The sequence below is a fragment of the Pantherophis guttatus genome, chromosome 18 (genome assembly GCF_059756535.1).
Source record: "Pantherophis guttatus breed Tessera chromosome 18, ASM5975653v1, whole genome shotgun sequence".
Taxonomy (NCBI): Eukaryota; Metazoa; Chordata; class Lepidosauria; order Squamata; family Colubridae; genus Pantherophis; species Pantherophis guttatus.
The window spans coordinates 11,947,823-11,968,852 of record NC_142080.1 but is presented as its reverse complement, the minus strand read 5'-3'; the positions used below and the strand labels follow the sequence as shown (position 1 = coordinate 11,968,852).

General features: G+C 45.6%; 1 protein-coding gene and 1 long non-coding RNA gene across 3 annotated transcripts; both read left to right on the top strand.

Annotated features, from left to right (window-relative positions):
• Positions 1-3,364: 3,364 nt before the first annotated feature.
• Positions 3,365-10,052, top strand: LOC148111588 (uncharacterized). 2 transcript variants are annotated; one of them, XM_087880774.1, is made up of 5 exons: positions 3,365-3,458; positions 6,213-6,286; positions 6,435-6,530; positions 7,567-7,652; positions 9,618-10,052. In XM_087880774.1, the coding sequence occupies exons 1-5, from the start codon at positions 3,419-3,421 to the stop codon at positions 9,667-9,669; spliced, it is 348 nt and encodes a 115-aa protein (XP_087736900.1). In that variant the 5' UTR covers positions 3,365-3,418; the 3' UTR covers positions 9,670-10,052. The 2 variants fall into 2 exon arrangements, with proteins under 2 accessions (XP_087736900.1, XP_087736899.1); XM_087880773.1 differs by having other exon boundaries at positions 6,435-6,644.
• An 888-nt stretch (positions 10,053-10,940) lies between these two features.
• LOC148111587 (uncharacterized) lies at positions 10,941-17,193 on the top strand. Its single transcript, XR_015730365.1, has 3 exons — positions 10,941-12,548; positions 13,536-13,602; positions 17,018-17,193. It is a non-coding gene; the product is annotated as an uncharacterized LOC148111587 (long non-coding RNA).
• Positions 17,194-21,030: the final 3,837 nt, after the last annotated feature.

Sequence of the window (21,030 nt, the reverse complement as noted above, 5' to 3'; positions counted from 1 at the left end):
GTGGGGCAAAACTTGCTAAAGAACTGTTTCGCTTAGCAGCAGAAATTTGGGGCTCAGTTGTGGTCGTAAGACGAGGACAATCTATAGAAGGAAATCACTGAAAGATCTTGTTTATCCTAAGTATTCGACCACGGCATTGGCTTAAGGACTGCTGCGATCACTTAGTGACCACTGGAGGTTCTATGACGGTCATATGTCGAGGACTATACTATGGGAAAAGGTAGTGTAAATGACAGTTGTAAAAATACAAAACTGCCTATAATGCAAAGAGTAAAAGGAATTTGGGGTCATTGAGTCTGCCTTCCTCCCTTCCTCCCATCCGCCCTCCCTCCCTCTGCTTCCTTCCTTCCTTCCTTCTTTCCTTCCTTCCTTCCTTCCTTCCTTCCTTCTTTCCATCCTTCCTTCCTCCCTCCCTCCCTCCCTCTGCTTCCTTCCTTCCTTCCATCCTTCCATCCTTCCTTCCTTCCTTCCTTCCTTCCTTCCTTCCTTCCTTCCTTCCTTCTTTCCTTCCTTCCTTCCTTCCTTCCTTCCTTCTTTCCATCCTTCCTTCCTCCCTCCCTCCCTCCCTCCCTCTGCTTCCTTCCTTCCTTCCTTCCTTCCTTCCTTCCTTCCTTCCTTCCTTACTTCCTTCCTCCCTCCCTCACTCACTCACTCACTCACTCACTCTCTCTGCTTCCTTCCTTCCTCCCTCCCTCTGCTTCCTTCCTTCCATCCTTCCTTCTTTTCTTCCTCCCTCCCTCCCCACCAACAACTTCTGGAGGGAAGCCCTTCCACCGATCAACAGACTAGCAGAAGACCTCGGAGACCCCCTGCTCAAGCAGCAGACCCTCTACAACAGGCACCCTCAAACTACGGCCCACGGGCAAAGAATACGGCCCGCGGGGTGGTGTGATTAAGCCCCGCCCCTTGCCCCGCCCCTAACTGCCTTATCTCCCAGCGAGCCAGCTGCAAGGCCAGCTGAGGGCCAGCTGAGGGGTGATCTCGCCGGTGCAGCCTGGAAAAGCAGCTCTGGGCTTGTAAAGAACTCCTTCAAATTAAAAGTCTTTAAAACAATTTAAACGGGGGCTTAGGAAGGAGAAAGGCAAAAAAAATGAATCGGCCCCCTCTTTAAAACGTTGGAGGACCCCTGCTCTACAACCTCAGACAAATGGCTGTCCAGAATATTGGGGTGCATCCCAAGGTCTGCTCACCTCCGAGAAGAAAACCTTCCCGATGGTCTTCTCTCTTAGATCGGGACGGGGCAGGTAGGTGTTGGCCTCTCTGAACATCACCTTCAGCCCCAGTTTAGAGAAGCTGAATAAGTTCCCAAAAGAGCAAATATGGAGAGCTCAGACGAGATCTGCTGGTTAGGGAGAAGAAAATCACCAAGCTAGAGAAATCATGATGTGAATTCAATTACTCAATGAATTACTCCATTGAGAGAATTCCTCAACCTCCCTCTCGCCTCCCACTCTCTCTCCCCCTCCCTCTCTCTTTTTCACTCTTCCCTTCCCTCCCTTTCTTCCCCTCTAACCTTTCTTCTCCCTCACTTTCGCCTTCTGTGTCTCCCTCCCTCCTTCTTTCTCTCCCTCTCCCCTCCCTGAGACTGATTTCTAGGATCTTACCCAATGAATCCAAACACAGGATGCAGTGAACCAATGCTCTTTATTGATCAACGTTTCTATTACAGGTATTTAGCTGGAAGTGGCCCCTGGACTCCTGGACCATGACTTAAGTACCTGGGAGGCGGAGCTAAGGGAAGGAGGGGTCAGGGGAGGATCTAGGTGGATGTAGAGTTAACCCTTATCATACCTGGGATGGTGAATGGTGGGCATTTACACATAACAAATCCCCCTCTAAATGCCCAACAGTTGGACCTGTTACAGAATCCATGGATCAGGCTCAATAACTGGCACGAGTCAATCATTTGAATAAGTCTCTTTTATTTACAGGTTCATCATTACGTCACATACTGCATCTGGAAGTGGAAGTCGGGGAAGAGTGTGTCTACTTTTTATACTTGTGGGCAGAGATTCAGGTAAGGAGTGGTCAGTGGGTGGTACTGACCAAGTGAGTATTGTAGTTAACCCCTGCACTACTGTGTCCCTGTTGACCCCTGGCATGAGTAAGGCATTTATTTCTGACAAATCCCCCTCTAAATGCCTGACCTGTGGCTGTGGATCTGACTGTTTAAATGGTGCCCAAGGGTGGATATTGAGTTTGGATACCAGGTGTGAGTGTTGCCTGCCCTGTAGTGGTTTCGTGAGTATGTCTGCAGTCTGTTCTTCTGTGTCGCAATGTATGGCCTTTACAAATCCGATTTTAGAGAGCTGTCTCACATGCTTGTACTTTATGTCAATATGCCTGGATCTCTGCCCTACCGCGTCGGCCATGGAGATTTCTATAGCGGCCTTGTTGTCTTCGTAGATGTTTATCGGATACGCAGGTTTGCACCACACACTGGCGAGTAGGTCGTCAAACCAGATGAGGTTGTTTGCGGCCTTGGATAGGCATATGTACTCCGCCTCTGTGGTTGAAGTGGCCACTAAGTTTTGCTTACCCGTGTACCAATGCACCGGACTATTGTTCAAGTAGAATACGTATCCTGATGTGCTTTTCCAGCTTTTGGTGTCACCGGCCCAGTCAGCATCAGCATAGCAGGAGAGGACGGGCTCATTGGACGGCTCTGGTTCTAGGACTAGACATGCGTCGGCACTTTGCTTCAGGTACCTCAGTACCCTCTTTACAGCGTCCCAGTGGTACATGGTGGGTTTGCCTATGTGCCTGGACAATAGATTAACTGATAATGCAATATCTGGCCTGGTCCAGTTGGCGATATATAAAAGAGAGCCTATGACTGACCTGTACAGTGTGTTGTCTTCAAACTCGGGTGATTCACCATGTGTATTTTTTAGGAAGTCCGGCTGCATGGGTGATTCACACCCCTTGGCATCTGCCATGTTGCATTTGTGTAGTATTTCTTCTATCTTTTCTTTCTGGGACAGTTGAAAGCCCTTAGGTGTTTCGTTGACCTGCACGCCTAGGTATCTGTTTATTTTCCCTAGGTATTTTAATGTGAAGTGTTCACTTAGTTTACTGGCGAAGGCGTTGCGGTTCCCTTCGTGTTTACTGATGTAAAGTATGTCGTCCACGTAGACTAGGATGTATTCTGGTGAATCCCCCTCTCTCCTAGTGAAAAAACAGTTGTCGGCTATGGTTGCTGTAAATCCCATTGACTTCAGGACCTCAACCAGGCACTCATACCAGCGTTTGCCGGATTGTTTCAGTCCATATAGGTTTTTGTGAAGTAGCCAGGTGTCCCCCCCTGTTGGTCTCTTTACTGTGTGGTGCCCTAACGTATATTTCCTTATCTAGGTTGGCATGCAGGTAAGCTGTCTATACATTGAACTGATGTACCTCTAGTCCTAGCAGGGAAGCGATGACCAGGGCACTCTTGACACTTTCAGTCCTTACAGTTGGTGAGTAAGTGTCAGTGTAGTCTTCTGGGAACCTCTGGGCAAATCCCTGGGCAACCAGCCTAGCCTTGTACAGGTTTTGGCCACCCTCCAGGTTCTTGATTTTGAAGATCCACCTGGTACCTATCGTATTTTTGCCCTCTGGAACCTCGGCTGGAATGTAAACTTCTAGCTCTCTCAGACTGTCCATTTCCTTGGCCATGGCTGATTCCCATTTCGACCTCTCCTCTTGTGGTAGTCTCAATACCTCTTCATATGAGTTAGGTGTGATATGGTTCGTGTGTATGTGCATCACATAGTCATTTAACCTTCTTGGTAATTGGTTCCTGGTTGATCTGACTGGCCTATCTGTCGTTTGTTCGGTGTCATGTAAGTACCTGGCTTCCTTTTGTGTTAGTGAGTCTACACTTATCTTGGGGTGATTCCCTTTCCATTCCTCAACCTTGATGCCTTGGAGCTTGGGTTTGTGTTCCTTCCTTTCCTGTCTATCTGCCGTTTCGTGTTTATCTTGCACTTGCTCGTCTGGCCTAGTCTCCTGCCTGGTGGATACCTCGTTGAGGTGTATCCTGGACCAGTTAGCTTGTTCATGGAATACCGCTGTCCTAGAGATCACGAATCTGTCGTTATTGTCCACAAATCTGAACCCCTTGGTACCTGGCTCGTACCCCATAAATCTCAGTCTCCTGGATACTTTGTCCCCCTTCCTGCGCAGCTGTTTGGGTATATGGACATCAGCAGTTACGCCGAATACATGTAGGTGTGCTATCTGTGGTTTTTTGTTGTACATGAGTTCGTATGGCGTTTTGTCTATTACACTGGACCAGGTTCTGTTGAGTGTGTAGTTTGAGTAAACTAAGGCCTCAGACCAAAAATGTTGACCAATTCCCGCGTCCTCTAAAGCGCACCTGATCATAGTCTGTAGCGTGGAATTCCGTCGTTCTGCGACACCGTTCTGAAAGGCCGAGAACGGGGACGACGTAAAGTGAAGCACGCCTTTGGATCTGAGCCAATGAGAGAAATCCTTTGACAGGAACTCAGATCCTCTGTCTGTCATGATTTGTTTGATTTGTGTGTTGTTTTGAGTCTCTACCCTTTTGTAGAACTCTTTGAATTTTTGGAAGGCCTCATCCTTTCGTTTTAGAGTATAGACGAAGCCATAACGACTATAATCGTCTACGATGGTGAGAAAGTATCTTTTCTTGTATTTGATGGATGGCCTTAGGGGCCCCACCAGATCCATATGGACTAAATTGAATACTTGTTTGGTGGCGCGTGAGGATTTCTTAGGTCTGGGTTTGACCTTTAGCTTAGAACATTAGCACACCGAGCACTCGAGGTAATTTTCACAACTCTTTATTTTGACGCCCTCGGTACAGTTGGCCATTTTTTGGATTACGGGGAAACTGGCGTGCCCTAGTCTCCGGTGTAGTAAGTGAACACAGTCGTCGTGCATGAGTTTGCCTATCGATGGCCTTCCCTGGGTGTGTTTGGTGGAGTGTGTTTCATGTGTCATGTTCTCCTCACTCTCTGTCTCTCTCTCATTCACCTGTTCTTCCTCAGCTTTGTCCTGGTTAGTGTCCTTCGTGTATTCTGAGTTGGTGTATATGCTGGGTGTGTTATTCTCATGGAATGTTATGTATGGTAGCCCTTGCTTGATTGTCACTCTACCTACTCCCTCTCTACCCTTGCTGACGTGAGCCACCCCTTCTGCAAAGGTTACCTTGATCCCTGATTCTTCACTGAGTTTTAATGCAGCCAATATGTTGTGGGGTATCTCCGGGACCAGTAATACCCCCTCTATTTTCCCTATGCCTGGTAGCGTAACTACCCCCCTGCCTGTTACCTTAACCTCGCTTTGGTTTGCAACCTTGATTGAAAAATTCTCCTCTGTGAATGAGGAGAGCAGTTTTTGGTTATAGGTCGTGTGGTTGGAGGCCCCAGAGTCCAGAAGCCACGAGTTGGCCTCCCCATCCTGACATGTTATGTGGGTGCGCTCCCCTATCCCATATAATGATCCTGTTCTGCTGTCACGTGAACTATCCCTGTTCCCCCTCCTGTCTCTGGGATTGGGTGAGTCCCTGCGTTCTGTACCTCTCTTCAGAAGTGTGTCTCTCTTTCTGTCTGAATCTATGTTCCGGTCTGCTTCTCTCTCTGTGGTTCTTGGGGCAGTCTCTCTTGAGATGTCCCCTTGACCCGCAGCTATAGCACTCTGTTACGCCATGCTGCCTGTCTTGGAAGGCTACTTTCTTTTCGTGTTTATGTTCTCTGGAGGGACCAGAGCGGCTCCTTTTCAGATTGTCTTCAGCGATCAGTTTGTTAGACAGCTTCTCAACGGACAGGAGGCCTAGACTAACAGTATCTAAGTGTGCTAAGAAGCTGTCCCATGAGTGATCTAAAGAGTTAATTATTACACTCTTCATGATCTGATCTGATATGACTTCCCCCCTAAGGTGTAGTTCTGCCCTGGTAGCGTTTAGGGACACCAGGTGCTCGCTTATGGGGGTCCCCGGTTTGACTCTGGCAGAGAAGAAATCTTTGGAAATCTGGGTAGTGGTTGCCACACTTTCACTGTAAAATAACCCAAACATTTTTTGTATGATTTCTGACACAGTGAGATTGTGACCAATGCTATGGTAAATTGTGGGAGATATGCTAGAAATTAAAAGGTAAAATGCCCTATGGTGCAATACAGTCCAACTCTAAAGTCCATGGTCTCTCTGGGGGGTCATTAATAAAATGTGACATGTTTTCTTTTAGGAACACCACCTGAAGCTGCTGTGACCACTCTAGGATATTGCCCCCATCCATCCTCAACTTTGGAAAGTCACTTGGTAAGTTCCCAGCATTATTTGTAAAATTACTTACTGCAGGCTGCTGTCCATGGTTCTTTATGTGCCTATAACAGCAGTACGGCATGGGAACGCTTGCCGGCAGTTTAAAAGTCCCTCTCTGTAATTTTTTTCTTTTTTCTTCCTCTAGGTGAAACAGCGCATGCGCGAAGTCCATTTCAGCTCTGCCGTCATCGTGGAAGGACCTGTTCATTGCAGCTCCGGCGTAGAGGTCTCTATCTCTCAGGTAGGCCTCGGCTTCGGTCTTGGGGGTCCAGGTGTGCTCCGGAAGGTGTCGTCTTGCAGCGGCTTCGTCAAAGTGAAGATCCTGATGGCGTTGGAGTCCCGGCGACGAATGCAGGTAGCTGCCCCAATCCCTGCGTTCTGGGGTGCGTGGCCTGGGCGATCGGAGGCGCAGTGTCCTTGGGGTGCGTAGGGGGGTTGGCGCGCTGGCGTGGGCATCGGTAGTCCTCGGGTGGGTGTTCCGGTGCCCCTCTCCTCGCTTTCCTTTTTGCTTGGGCCCCTCCGGTTCCCCTTTTGCGATTTTGAGGCCTGGGCTGAAGGCGGCGGCAAGGGTCTTCATGGCCTTATCGACTTGCCACTCGGTCGGGGTGCATCTGGAGTCTGAATCGGATTCTGTCCCCTCACCCCGGTCACTTTCTTCGCCGCTTAGGGTCGGGTATTTTTCGCGCGCCGGCCATTTTGAATTCTGGCTACCGATTGGACGGGAGTCGGCCATCTTGTCCGACCACGTGGTCAAAGATGGCCGCCGTTTCAAATTTTGAGCGGGGCTTCGCGGCTCGGTGACTGCTGTGGGGTCTTTTTGGGGCGATCCACTCACCGAGTTCAGCTTTTCGAGCTCCGGATCCTAGTCTTCCTCGCTCCTCACCACATCGCGGTCCATTATGAAGCTTCGCAGGTCCGCGAGAAGGTTCTTGTCGCTGGCTCGCTCCTTTAGTAATCATAGGACGTCGAGTCGTAGTCTTTCTTCCTCCCGGTCATCATGGTCTGCTATTTTTCCTTTCTTGACCTCCCCCTTTTCTTCTGTTGCGGTGGCCTTGGGGTCGATCGAGGTTTCTGCCTTCCCTGGCGATCCCGCTGGGTTGCCCTCTCGTTGCTTCGGTGTCGTTGCCATCTCGTTGGCAGCGATGTGTCCTCATTGCGTGATCGGGAGTTATTGGGCCATAAAACCATCCTCTGCTACCATATTGTTACAGAATCCATGGATCAGGCCCAATAACTGGCACGAGTCAATCATTTGAATAAGTCTCTTTTATTTACAGGTTCATCATTACATCACATACTGCATCTGGAAGTGGAAGTCGGGGAAGAGTGTGTCTACTTTTTATACTTGTGGGCAGAGATTCAGGTAAGGAGTGGTCAGTGGGTGGTACTGACCAAGTGAGTATTGTAGTTAACCCCTGCACTACTGTGTCCCTGTTGACCCCTGGCATGAGTAAGGCATTTATTTCTGACAGGACCTGCTTGCGTATTCTGTACCCGTACCCCTAATTTAGTCGTAAGGTAGGCATGTTGTTTGCTGGGTAGAGGTTTGGTCAGGATGTCTGCGGCTTGCTCGGCGGTCTCACAATGTACAGCCTTAATAAAACCAATGTTTGTTAATTCTCTGACATGTTTGTGCTTAATGTCTATATGTCTGGACCTTTGGCCTACTGCTTCTGCCATGGATATGTCTATGGCTGCTTTGTTGTCCTCATGTATTACTATCGGGTAGGCCGATTCATTCATCTTTTGTACCATTGGAAAACTAGCGTGGCCTAGTTTTCTGTGTAGTAAGTGGGCGCACCCATCATGAATGGGTTTGCCAATATGTGGTTTCCCTTTGTGTGTTGTGTTTGTGGTGGGTTTGCCTCCTGCGGTGTGTTCTCCTTCACCCCCTCTATTTTCTGTGGGCATGCTTGTCCCTTTCTCGTTACTTTCTGAGTTAGTGTTTGAGTGCTCTTGGGGCACTAAGTAGGATAGTCCCCCTTCTATGATGATCTTTCCTATGCTTCTCTTTCCTTTGGTCATATATGCTTTCCCTTCCCTGAAGGTTGTCTCAATGCCCAAGTCTTTACTTAGTTTGAGTGTTGCTAATATATTGTGGGGTATTTCTGGGATGAATAGTACCCCCTCTATCTTCCCTATTCCATCTATGTGTGCGCTCCCTTCTCCTTTCACCAATACCTTGTTCTGGTTGGCTACATTGATGTGGTATTCCTTAGGTGTGAATGCCTCCAGTATGTTCCTATTGTTGGTGGTGTGATTGGTGGCTCCTGAGTGAATGAACCATGTATTCCTTCCTTTTGCCTGGGTGTTTGGGTGTTGGTGGTCTCTAAGTTCGTATAGTGACCCAGTCTGACTATCCCTGGAGCTATCCCTATATCCTCTCCTGTCCCTGGGGTTGGGTGAGTCCCTGTGCCTGAACCTGCTTTCTGGGGAGCGCCTGTCTGAGTAACCTGGTTTGCGGCCTTGCCTTTCCCTACGGTAGCTGTGGTCCCTGTCCCTCTGGTTTCTGGGCAATCTCTCCTATAGTGATTCCTATACCCACAGTTAAAACATTCTGGCTTATCTTGGTCCCTGGTCTGGAAGTCTACCCTTTTTGTTGGTCTGCTTTCCCTGAGGCTTGATGAGCGTTCCCTTCTCAGGCTGTCCTCCGCAATCAGCCTGTTGGATAACGTCTCTAAAGAGAGGTGCTCTATGTTGAGACTATCCAGTTGCATGATAAAGTTCTCCCAACTGGGGTTTAGGGAGTTTATGATGATGCTTTTCATGATATTATCAGAAATGGTTTCCCCCCTTTGTATGAGTTCTGCCCTGGTGGTGTTTAGCTTGAGTATATGTTCCCCCATGGGTGTCCCTGCCTTATGCCTGGCTGAGTAAAATTCCCTGGATATTTTGGTTGTAGTGGCTGCACTCTTACTGTAAAATAAATTAAGTATTTTTTATAGTATCTCTGCCACGGTTAAGTGGTGGCCAAGACTGGGGTAAATGCTGGGTGACAAGCTAGACATTAGCAGATAGTAAGCCCTGTGGTGCAAACAGTCAATCTCAAAAGTCCATGGCTTCTTGGGTGGGTCATCAAATAAGTACAACATATTTTCTTTCAGAAAAGCAATCTGTAGTTGGTGGTACCACTCCAAAAGATTGGCCCCATCTAATTTCAATTTGTAATTGTCAGCAGTGAAAGTTATATTACTTACAGTCTGTTGCTGTCCATGGTTCGTTATGTGAGTGAACTCACAATATGCTGGGGGAATGCTTGTTGCCAGTCTGAACTGACTTATCTCTATGTTCCTTGTACTTATCTCTATGTTCCTTGTACTTCCTGTAGGTGGCGACTGGGCATGCGCGAGGCTCATTTCGCGCCGGAGGTCGTCTGGTGAGGAGCTCCTTATTGCTGCTCTCAGGCCTAGGCCTAGGCCTGCTGGTGGGGGGCTGGGCTCGCTCCTGGCGGGCCCGTAGCCCTCCCTGGGCGTCGGATGCCATGGCTGGGCCCCTGCATCTTGGGCGAAGGCTGGAAGAAGGCGAGGAGGTGAGGCGGTCGCAGGTCGAGGATCCCTGGAGACGGTGGCGGCGGCTGTCGTAAGTCGAGGATCTCCCGGATTCGGCGGCACGGTAGCGGCGGTGTCAGGTATGCTTCCTTCAATATCCAGGAAAGAAAAACCCAAACTCAATCATTTTAAAGAGCTTAGTACTTTTACTGAATATGAAATGATCGCAACCCAGGTAAAGCTGGAAGTGAGCAAAATGCGCGAAATAGCATCTACTAAGCTTCTCCCCCCCCCCCATGTCCATTGACCATCATCCAATCCAAAGGTCTCCCAAAGGTCAGGTGGCATCACGTCTGGCAACGTCATTCATCAGGAATGTAGGGCAGTTGGTCAGCCGGCCCCTTTGGAGATTCACTTTCGTTTCTTGGGAAGACACGTCCTACAATGGAAAAAACACCTCCTGCACCTTCCCCCCCTTCGCCCCCTTTACTAGTCCCTCCCCCCGTTTCTTATGGCAGCTGAAGCAGGCAAAGCTGAGGCTGACATTCGGCCCCTCTTGCAGAAGAGAAGTTATTCCTAAATAAGAGAAAGGGAAAAAAGAGAGAAACAGAATATATACAATAATTATGGTTTATCTGGGTATTTGGTATAGAATTGCTGTATTTTCTTGGGAGCTCGGACATCCCGTTTATTCACCCATTCAGCCTGAGACAAAGGGAAATGTTTCCAGGCTATCAGATATTGGACTTGATGAAACACCATGGTGTTTCCTAGAGTCCAAGATTTCCTTAACTTCAAAATGTTGCTCCCCCTCTATGAGAATGGGAATTGGAGGGGTGCTTTGATCAGCCCTCAGGGGAGACGAGTGTTCAGGTTTTAATAAACTAACATGAAATACAGGATGTATACGTCTCAACGTTTTTGGCAATTCCAATTCAACTGTTACTGGATTAATCAGTCTAATCACACGAAATGGTCCTACATACTTAGGGCCAGTTTTTTCGACTTCTGGGTAGTCTGTAAATATTTAGTAGATAAATAAACTTTATCACCCACTTTATAAATGTGAGCTGGGGACCTTTTCTTATCGGCTTGCGCCTTATGGGCCCGGTGTGCCTCATCTAATGCCTTCCGAGTCACTGCCCATGTGCTCTTTAATTGTTCAATCCAATCCATCAAAGAGGGATTCTGGGGATCATCTTGTGGTAGCTCGGGAATGGGTACGAAATCCTGGCCCGAAGCGACCTTAAAAGGAGTGAATCCGGTGCTACTGTGTACGGAATTATTATATGCCACCTCTGCAAATGGCAACAAGTCTACCCAATTGTCTTGCTGGTAATTTACGTAACACCTCAGGTATTGTTCTAGAACCCCATTGGTTCTTTCATAGGCCCCATTTGTCTGAGGGTGGTGACTGGAACTCAGCCCCTGGGCGGAGCCTATCAACTTCAAAAACCCTGTCCAGAAACTGGAAGTAAATTGCACACCCCTTGGAGATCCATGTAGCCGGTAAATCTGCTGAATAAACAGTTTTGCAAGGGTTTTTGCTGAAGGGATCTTTGAGCAACGGATGAAATGTACTTGTTTGGAAAACAAATCAGTTACTACCCAAATGACAGTGCAGCCTTCACTCTCTGGTAAGTCCACAATAAAATCCATAGATATTTCCTTCCATGGGGCATTCGGTCTGGCCATACCTTGCAGTAATCCAGGGGGTTTTCCTGGAGGTCTTTTAGCCGAGGCACGTACTGGACAGCTAGCCACATATGCCTCTATGTCCTTTTTAAGTGCAGGCCACCAAAATTGTCTCTTAACAAGATGTAGAGTCTTGACAAACGCAAAGTGTCCCACGGCCTTGGCATCATGAGCATATTTCAATACGGTTGTTCTTAATGTGGTCGGAACATACAATTTCGATCCAACCCAAGCTAGTCCGTCACAAAGTGTGCATTCATTCGAGTGGTTCTTAAACCACTCGTCAGTTTTTAGCGCTTCTCGCAATTTTTCGAGTAAATCCCCCAAGAGTTCTGGTTCGGGTTTTCCCTGCGCTCTGGTAGTGACAGGTGTTGCCAATTGTGTCGAGGGGATCATAGGTTGAACCACCTCCTTCTTGATGCTGTTATACTGCGGCAATCTGGAAAGTGCGTCCGCCATGAAGTTCTTTCCACCAGGAAGATAACGTAGGGTGAAATTGAAACGATTGAAATGTTGGGCCCAACGAGCCTGTTTTGGTGATAGTTTGTGTGGTGTTTTTAATGCCTCTAAATTCTTGTGATCAGTCCACACTTCGAAAGGGTGTTTCGCCCCTTCTAAAAATTGTCTCCATGTTAACAGCGCCCATCTAACTGCAAACGCCTCTTTCTCCCATATGGCCCATCTCCTTTCCGTTTCTGATAGTTTACGGGACGTGTAAGCACAGGGTTGTAATATCCCGTTCTCATTCTTTTGCAAGAGTATTGCTCCTACAGCTACGTCACTGGCGTCAGCTTGTACTACAAAAGGTTGTTCCATGTCGGGGTGTTTGAGCATTGGTTCAGCCGCAAACAGCTGTTTCAATTTTTCAAAAGCGGCTTGACAGTCCATAGTCCATTCTAGTGGTTTCGAGGGTTTGGGCTCTACTTCCCCTTTCCTTTTTAGCAAGTCTGTAATTGGTAGTGCGGTTTCTTATGGCAGCTGAAGTAGGCAAAACTGAGGCTGACAGGCAGTGGATCCTGGGCGACGTTGGAGGACCTCCGGATGGGCCAGGAAGCCTGGTGGAGGCCGCGTGGTTGGTGAGTCATTGTTTCTTCTCCTCATTCCGCGGACTAGGGAAGTTGGTGCGGCGGGTGGCGAGTGCGAATCCTGCAGGTATTCAGTCCTGCAGGCGGCTGGGTCTTGGGTGTAGTTTTTGGGGTGCGTTGTCCCGCGTGGTGTCTGCTGGCGTGCTGCAAGGGTTCCGGTGGCTACCCTGCTGCTCTTTTGGGGGTGCTGAGCGTCGGTTTGTTTCTTCCTGGCTCCTGGGGACTTGAGTGCTGAGCCGAGTGCTGCAGCCAGGTTTTCGATCGTTTCGTCTGCTTCGGGCTCGATGGGTGAGCCCCCGCAGGCTTGTGATCTTGCTTGGGTGCTGTTTTGGGGGTCTTCCCCAGCGAAGTTGGGGTTCTCGCTGTTTCCCGCCATTCGATTTGAATCTCAGCTTCCCATTGGCTGTTGGCCATTCCAAGATGGCCACCGAGAGCATGGCGCGGAAATGAAATCCTCTACGTCCGGAGCTTCAGCTTGGGGATACCTTCCTCTTGCCGGGCTGAGGATTTCTTCTCTCTGTTGCTGGGTGCTCATCGCTGCTCCATTGCTTTCGAGTAGGCTTTGGAGTTTCGCGATGAGCTCCTCTTTGCTGGCAGTCGCTTCCATCATCCCCAGGATGGTGGATCGGAATTCTTCGTTGCTTGGTGGCTCTGCCCTTTCGCAGTAGTAGGTTTCTTCTCTTGGCGGTTCGTCCCTGAGTTGTGGACTCGGGTTGGAGTCTCCATCACCTTCAGTTGTGGTGGTCCTTGCTGTGGCACCTTCGAGAGCCTGCAGTTCTTTCATCTGTTTGATGTAGGCTCTGGTGGCCATTCTTTTCTCTGCCTCTGTCTGGGTTCTTGATTCTGCCATCTCTGTGAGTTGCGGGTAAACCGTCCTCTGCTACCAACCTGTGACTGATTTCTAGGATCTTACCCAATAACTCCAAACACAGGATGCAGTGAACCAATTCTCTTTATTGATCAATGTTTCTATTACAGGTATTTAGCTGGAAGTGGCCCCTGGACGCCTGGACCATGTCTTAAGTACCTGGGAGGCGGAGCTAAGGTAAGGAGGGGTCAGGGGAGGATCTAGGTGGATGTAGAGTTAACCCTTATCATACCTGGGATGGTGAATGGTGGGCATTTATACATAACAGAACCAGCCTATGCCAGTCTTCAAAGCCCTGAAACCTCATTGAACATCAGTTAACTCTGCATTCGTATTTGTCTTTATCTCCCCTCCCATTTGTGTTTCCTTATTTATTTATTTTATTAAATTTCTATACCGCCCTTCTCCCGAAGGACTCAGAGCGGTGAACAGCCGGAAGATAAAACACAGAGATACAAAAATTTAAAATAGATTAAAAACGAATTAAATAATTTGGCTGAATTTAAAATACCCCATAATTTAAACAGATTAAAATTTGTATTTAAAATTTATATTTAAAAGGGGAGAAGATTTAGGCCAGGCCAGCTTGATGAAAGAAAAACGTTTTAAGCATTTTTGCAGGACTAACATCTCTGAAAAAGGGGGCAGAATGTCAGAACTGCAATCTTCAACTTGGCACTTCACTGGCGTCCTGCCACCAATTGTTAGGGGAGAGGATGGAGGCAATTGTCATGGACAGGGTAGAGTTGGCCTACAGGGAGGGCGTGTAACAGGCTTCAAAGAAACCACAGGTGTGAGGACCAGCCTGTTCCAGTCTTCAAGTCCACAAAGCCTGAGAAAAGAATGCAAACTTCACCAAGAGGCACCAAACATCTGAGCGGTTCCCCAAACACCTCCTCGGCACACCATTGGTTGAAGACGGACCGGTCGGGGTGGGTGGATGGGATGGTGAGAAGGGGAGAAATTTGCAAATTTTTGACCAGGAGCTTTAGTTCTAACCGGCTTTTGCTGCAACCACTAATTCCTCTTTTAAAAACCTATCACTTCAACCAAGTGACACTTCAACCAAGTGTCCGGGAGGATCCCGGATCTGCGCACCTTCCGTCATGCGCTTAAAACATTTTTATTTCATCAAGCTGGCCTGGCCTAAATCTTCTCCTCTCTTAAATTTAAATTTTAAATACAAATTTTAATCTGTTTAATTATGGGGTATTTTAAAATTCAGCCAAATTATTTAATTCGTTTTAATCTATTTTAAATTTTGTATCTCTGTGTTTTATCTTCTGGCTGTTCACCGCCCTGAGTCCTTCGGGAGAAGGGCGGTATAGAAATTTAATAAAATAAATAAATAAATAAATAAAACGGAGTGGAGGGTCTTTCTTTCCTAACGACCTACTTTTGGCAAGCCTAACAACATCATCCTGGGCAAAGGAAGGAGGCCAGGAACTTCCTGACATGATTGGGATACCTACTAGAAACACTCACGTCAAAGGACTCTTCCACCACATTTTTGTTGCGATTTGGCGAGATCTGGCCATGAATGGTGTGGATGGGTTTTAATTGTTTTCTTTTATTGAAAAGTTTTACAAACAAGAATTTTTTTTCCAAATATTTCCCCTCCCCCGCTCCTTTCCCTCCCCCCTCTACCCCCCCCCCCCCGGACTTCCCAGAACAAAATACAGGTAAAACAATTAACAGTCATATGCTAAGCTAAGCTAACTAACTACAGATTCCTATCCCCCCCTCGACACTTTAACTCGCCTTTTACTTAACTAAATATACATACTCTTAACTTTTCCATTCATTCATAAGCTATTTGATACTTTTTAGTCCGATATTTGTTTTGAATATAATCAATCCATCTTCTCCATTCCAATATATATTTTTCTTGTGAGTGATCTTTCAAATATGCTGAAATTTTCGCCATTTCTGCCAAATTTGCCACTTTTAATGTCCACTCTTCAATAGTAGGCAATTCTTCCTTCTTCCAGTATTGCGCCACCAAAAGTCTAGCTGCAGTTATTAAATTTAAAATCCATTTAGTCTCTATAACCGTACAATTATACCCAAGAAAAACAATTGTGGGGTAAACTTTATCTTCTTTTTAAGAATATTTTGGATAATCCACCATATTTTAATCCAAAATGCTTTAACTTTTTTACAAGTCCACCATATATGATAATCACAATCACATCTCCAACACTTAGATTGCAAATTCGGATACATACAAGCCAACTTTTTAGGATCTAAATGCCACCTGTAAAACATTATATAAAAATTTTCTCTTAAATTTTGTGCTTGCATAAATTTTACATTTGTTTCTATTTCTTGCATAAGTATCTTGGTTACCCAAACCATGTCTATTCTGGACCAGGACTTATGGGGGTTAGAATAATATGTGAATTTCTTTACCTCGGAATTATAAAATCTGCAACCATCTATTAAATTCACTTCTTGTACTAAATCCATAAAAGTTCTAGGCAGTACATTTTTCTTTTTTTTATTACTCTGATCACTGCTATAATCCTTTTTACATCTACAATTGCGTTGAAATCGCCGATCAAACATATATTCCCTATTTTTTCTTCTATTATCTTTTGATGTACTTTTTTTTGTAAAATTCTAATTGTCCACTGTTCGGCGCATAGATAACCACCAATAACATACTTTTATATTTAAATTTTACTTCTATCATCAATATTCTTCCTACTGAATCTGCATATCTCAATTTACACTCTATTCCTTCTTTAATGTACACCACTATTCCTCTTTTCTTTTCTTCCGCTAGTGTTACAAATGATTCCCCTAATTTTTTACGTAATAAGTATTTTTCATCTTGTTTTCTTATGTGTACCTCTTGAAGGCACACAATATCCATTTTTTGTTTTATCACTTTTCTAAAAATTTGATGTCGTTTAGCCAGAGAATTGAGAGCATTTACATTTAATGATAAGATTTTAAAATTTTGTTCCATTCCTTTGTGGTTCTACTATGCGATATTTCCTATTACTTCCTGTCCTTTCTCTTAGCTCTTCTTTTCACTCCTTCTTCCTCTTGAGGTTCCCCTTCTTCCTCTTTATCTCCTTCCTCTAGTAGTTTTTCTCGCTCTTCCTGTTTTTGTGTCCTTTTAGTCCTCCGTTCCGGTTCCTCCCTGTTACTATTTGCTCCTTCTATGCCCATCATTTGGTCATGCAGGTTCTGTGCTCTGTGCTGTGAATCCACTTTTATTTTTTTCCCTTGCCACGACACCACCATTCCTTCCGGTATTATCCATCTAAATGGTATATGCCGTTTATTTAATAATGTGGCTAGGAACCAATATTCTTTTCTTAGTTCTCTTATTCTCTTAGGTACTTGCTTTACCGTAATTATTTCTTTGCCTTTATAAAACATGGGTTCATTTTTTGTCATTTTATAAACAATGTCTCTTATTTGGAGGTGGGGGTGGGGGTGGGGATACAGTACAGCCTCAATTAATAGGACTAAAAACCCAATGTCAGACCAAGCTATAATAATAATGCAAATCCAGAGCATGTAAATAAAAATATCAATCTCTGCTATAATTTTCTGTTGATGTAATTTTTTGTTGCAGTGAATGAAACAATACTGATTTGGTGCGCAGGACATCTGCCAGGACCCCTCTGAAGGCTTCTCAGGGGGAGATGGAGCCTGGCCTGAAAGAGCCCCCTCCCTTGCCAAGGAGGCCCGAGAGGGAAAGGGCTCCGGGGAGAAAACGCTCACCAGACGCCGTCCTTCCCTCATATCCAGGTATAGATGCTACAGGGCTGGGCTACCTATGGAACCAGCCTTGTCCTATCACATCAGCCCACCCCACACAATCAATCCATAACACGGCCGCAATTGGAATCTCGGGGGCGTACACGGTGGGCTCTAGGTCACGCCACATAGACATCCGCTACAAGAATGTCAGGTAGCTTGCCAGAATGGGGTTTGTACACATCAAACATTGTAATACAACCGACCAGTTAGCTGATCTGTTCACAAAACCTGTGCCCATTGACCGACACAACCTTCTGTGTAAGCGTTTGTGTTTGCTCCTGTAAACGATGCATCTGCATGTCTATGACGCCTGCTCACCCCCTCACTCATACTCACTGGCACCTGTCATTGGCTGGCAAGAAGGGGAATTGTTAGGTGTTTTGTGCCAGCCATGGCAGTTTCTTAAAAGGCCACCAGATGGGAGCAAAGAGGCACCTTTGATCCCACTGGTGGGCCAAAGGGCTCCGGCCCCTGCAGCCCCATTGGGGAGAGTTAATGGCCCTCCGGCCCCCTCACACTTTGGTAAGGGAGAGGCCAGGGGCCCCTCTAAGAATCCCTGCACAGGGGCTGCTCTTTGGCTCTTGTTCTAACTTCCTACAGGACTGAACCAGGGGCTCAATCCAGGCATGGATGCCTCCTTTTACTCTACTTTACTTCTAAATAAAGATTCAACGTGATTGCATCCTTGTGTGCTGCCTTTTCTTGGAAGTGGCCTCAACGAACCATCGATCTTTGTGAGATCCCTCACATCCCCATCATCTTTGCTGGTCAGAAAGTCAGAAAAGGGGGTCATGGGACCTCGGGACACTGCAACCGTCATAAGTACATGCCAGTTGCCAAGCCTCTTGAGCTGAATTGTGGCTGTACGTCTAGGTAGCCCAGCCCCAGAGACGAGGCAGGCCCCCAACCTCCTGACCTTCCCCAAGAGCATGAAGACTCAACTCTGCCAGCTGTCTGGGGGCCCAAGGGGGCCCTGCAAGCCATGGGGGGGGGGTTGGGGAAGAAGGAGCTTCCTCTCCTTTCAACTCTGCAATTGTCCCTTTTGCCTTTTTTAAAAAAACAAACCTGTTTGGCTTTTTTTAAAAAAAACTTTGCTTTCAACTGCAGCTTTTGTATCGTTGGAGAGTTTTACCAAAACTACTACAACACTTCAGCGATGATGGGCAGTGCAGAAACTGGACCCCCCAAAAAAATCATATATACAAGTAGTCCTCGATTTACGACCACAACTGAGCCCAACATTTTTGTTGCCAGTTGTTAAGTGAATCACTGCAATTCCTAAATTAGTAACATGGTTGTTAAGTGAATCCGGTTTCCCCCTTGGCTTTGCTTGTCAGAAGGCTGCAAAAGGGGATCACGTGACTCCTGGGACACGGCAACTGTCATAAATGTGAGTCACTTGCCAAAGGTCCAAATTCTGATCATATGACCGTGGAGATGCCAGAATGGTCATAAGTGTGAAAAATACTTTGTTCAGTGCTGTTGTAATTTGAACCAGCACTAAAAGAACGGTTGTAAGCCAAGGACTCCATAAGAATAGAATAGAATAGAATAGAATAGAATAGAATAGAATAGAATAGAATAGAATAGAATAGAATAGAATAGAATAGAATTAGAGAGTTGGAAGGAACCTCGGAGGTCTCCTAATCCAACCCCCTGCCCATGCAGGAAACCCTACACCAGTATATCATATCTCCTATATCTCATATCTCATAATAAGAAAAATTAAAAAACCAAGCTCGGTAGCAGACTTAGCCAATCAAAGAACAAAGTTGATCAGCCTTAATCTTGGTTAGGTTCTTTTGAGATCTAGCACGTTGAGGGACACCATCACACTGGGTCATTCCATAGTGACCCCTAGCTTTGCTCCCCATAATGTCGCTAATGTTTTTTGTGGTTTTTTTGAGAAACTTTATTGAGATTTTTTACAAAAAAGAAAAAAAACATAAGTGTACTGACATTTTCAGTTAGTATCAGATGTGCAGTGTTTTAACTATATACATAAATAATACTTGGTGATATTTCAAATCACTTTTTACCGTTATTTAACACACCTTTAGGTCTTTCTTTCATTTTATCATGCATCCACTTGTACCACCTTTCCCACACAATATAATAAACTGACTTCTCATCATCGTTTAATTCATGAGTTAATTTAGTCATCTCTGCGCACTCCAATATTTTCCTAATTGTGAGCTCTTCTGGTGGTTGGGTTTTCTCTTTCCAGTACTGTGCGTATGCCAATCTGGCGGCTGTAATTATGTGGATCATTAAATGTATCTTTTCCTTTCCATATGGCTTCTTTACTATTCCCAGGAGAAATATCTCTGGTGTTAATTCAATATCTTCGCCAATTATTTCATATAACCATCTCCTGATCTTGTTCCAATATCCTTTCGCTTCCGGGCATGTCCACCACATGTGAAAGAAGGTGCCTTGACCGTGGCCACATTTCCAACAATTAGGATGTATATTAGGGTATATCTTTGCTAGTCTGGCCGGGGCTAAATACCATCTATGTAGCATTTTATAATGGTTTTCCTTGTATGTCGCCGCTGTAGTCAATTTAAGATTCCTATTCCATGCCTCCTCCCATTCCCCAAAATTTATATCACGCCCTATATTTTTCTCCCATGCATTTATTTGATTCTTTGTGATATCTTCGGACTTGTCATCACCTAATAAATAGTTGTATAGTTTGGCCAGAATCTTTTTATTTGTTCCCATCAGGACTTTATCCAATCCATTTGATCCAAGTTCTAAACCGTATTGTTCTTTGTCTTTGTGATATCTAGATTTTATTTGTGATTAGGTCCACCAATCTAAAGTTATTCCTTGCTCTCGTAAAGTATCATTTGATTTAAGATTCCCTCCTTCGTCTAAGATATCTTTGTATCAGCCCATTTTCTCCGTCCCCCATCTATTGGGGTGGATCAGGGCCTCCATCGTTGAGAGCCAACTTGGAATTTTTTTGTAATATCTTTGCCTAATCGGGGTCCATGTTTGTATCAATGAGTCTCTAATTTTATGTCTATGGAAATATGTCTTCCTTTTCTTCTCTACATCCCAAATGTGGGCATGCCACCCTTTTTGCAAATCGTGGCCTTCTAGGGTAAGAATCCTCTCATTTTCCAGGGTGATCCAATCTCTTATCCAGACTAGCTTAGCTGCCCTGTAATATATTTCCCAATCGGGGAGTCCAAATCCACCTATATCTCTTTTGCCCCTTAAAATTTTAATAGAAAACCTCGGTTTTTTCCCCTCCCATATAAATTCTCTGATGATTTTGTCTAATTCTAAAAAAAACTTTTTCTCTAAATTTACCGGTATGTTTTGGAATAAAAATAGTATTCTGGGGAGAATATTCATCTTAATTGTGGCTATCTTGCCCAAAAGTGATCATCTTATTTTCTTCCATCTGTCAAGGTCTTGTTTCATCTTCCTAATTAGGGGAGTATAATTGTCGTCTTTTAAGGTCGAACATCTTGATGTAATCCAAATTCCTAGGTATTTAATTTTTTTGGCAACCTGTAGTCCTAATACTTGTTTTTCTGGCTCTCAGTTGTATTCTTAATCAATACTTTGGTTTTGGTTTTGTTCAATGTGAAGCCTGCCACCTCTCCATATTTACTTAATTCCTCTAGCACTTTTGGTCCTGATTCTATGGGGTCTTCAAGGATTAAGGCTACATCGTCTGCAAATGCTTGCGTCTTGTAAATTTCCTTCCTGATCTTCAGTCCTTTTATCTCCTCATTAATTCTAATTTTCCGTAAAAGAACTTCTAAGGCCAAAATAAACAATAATGGGGATAGGGGGCAACCTTGC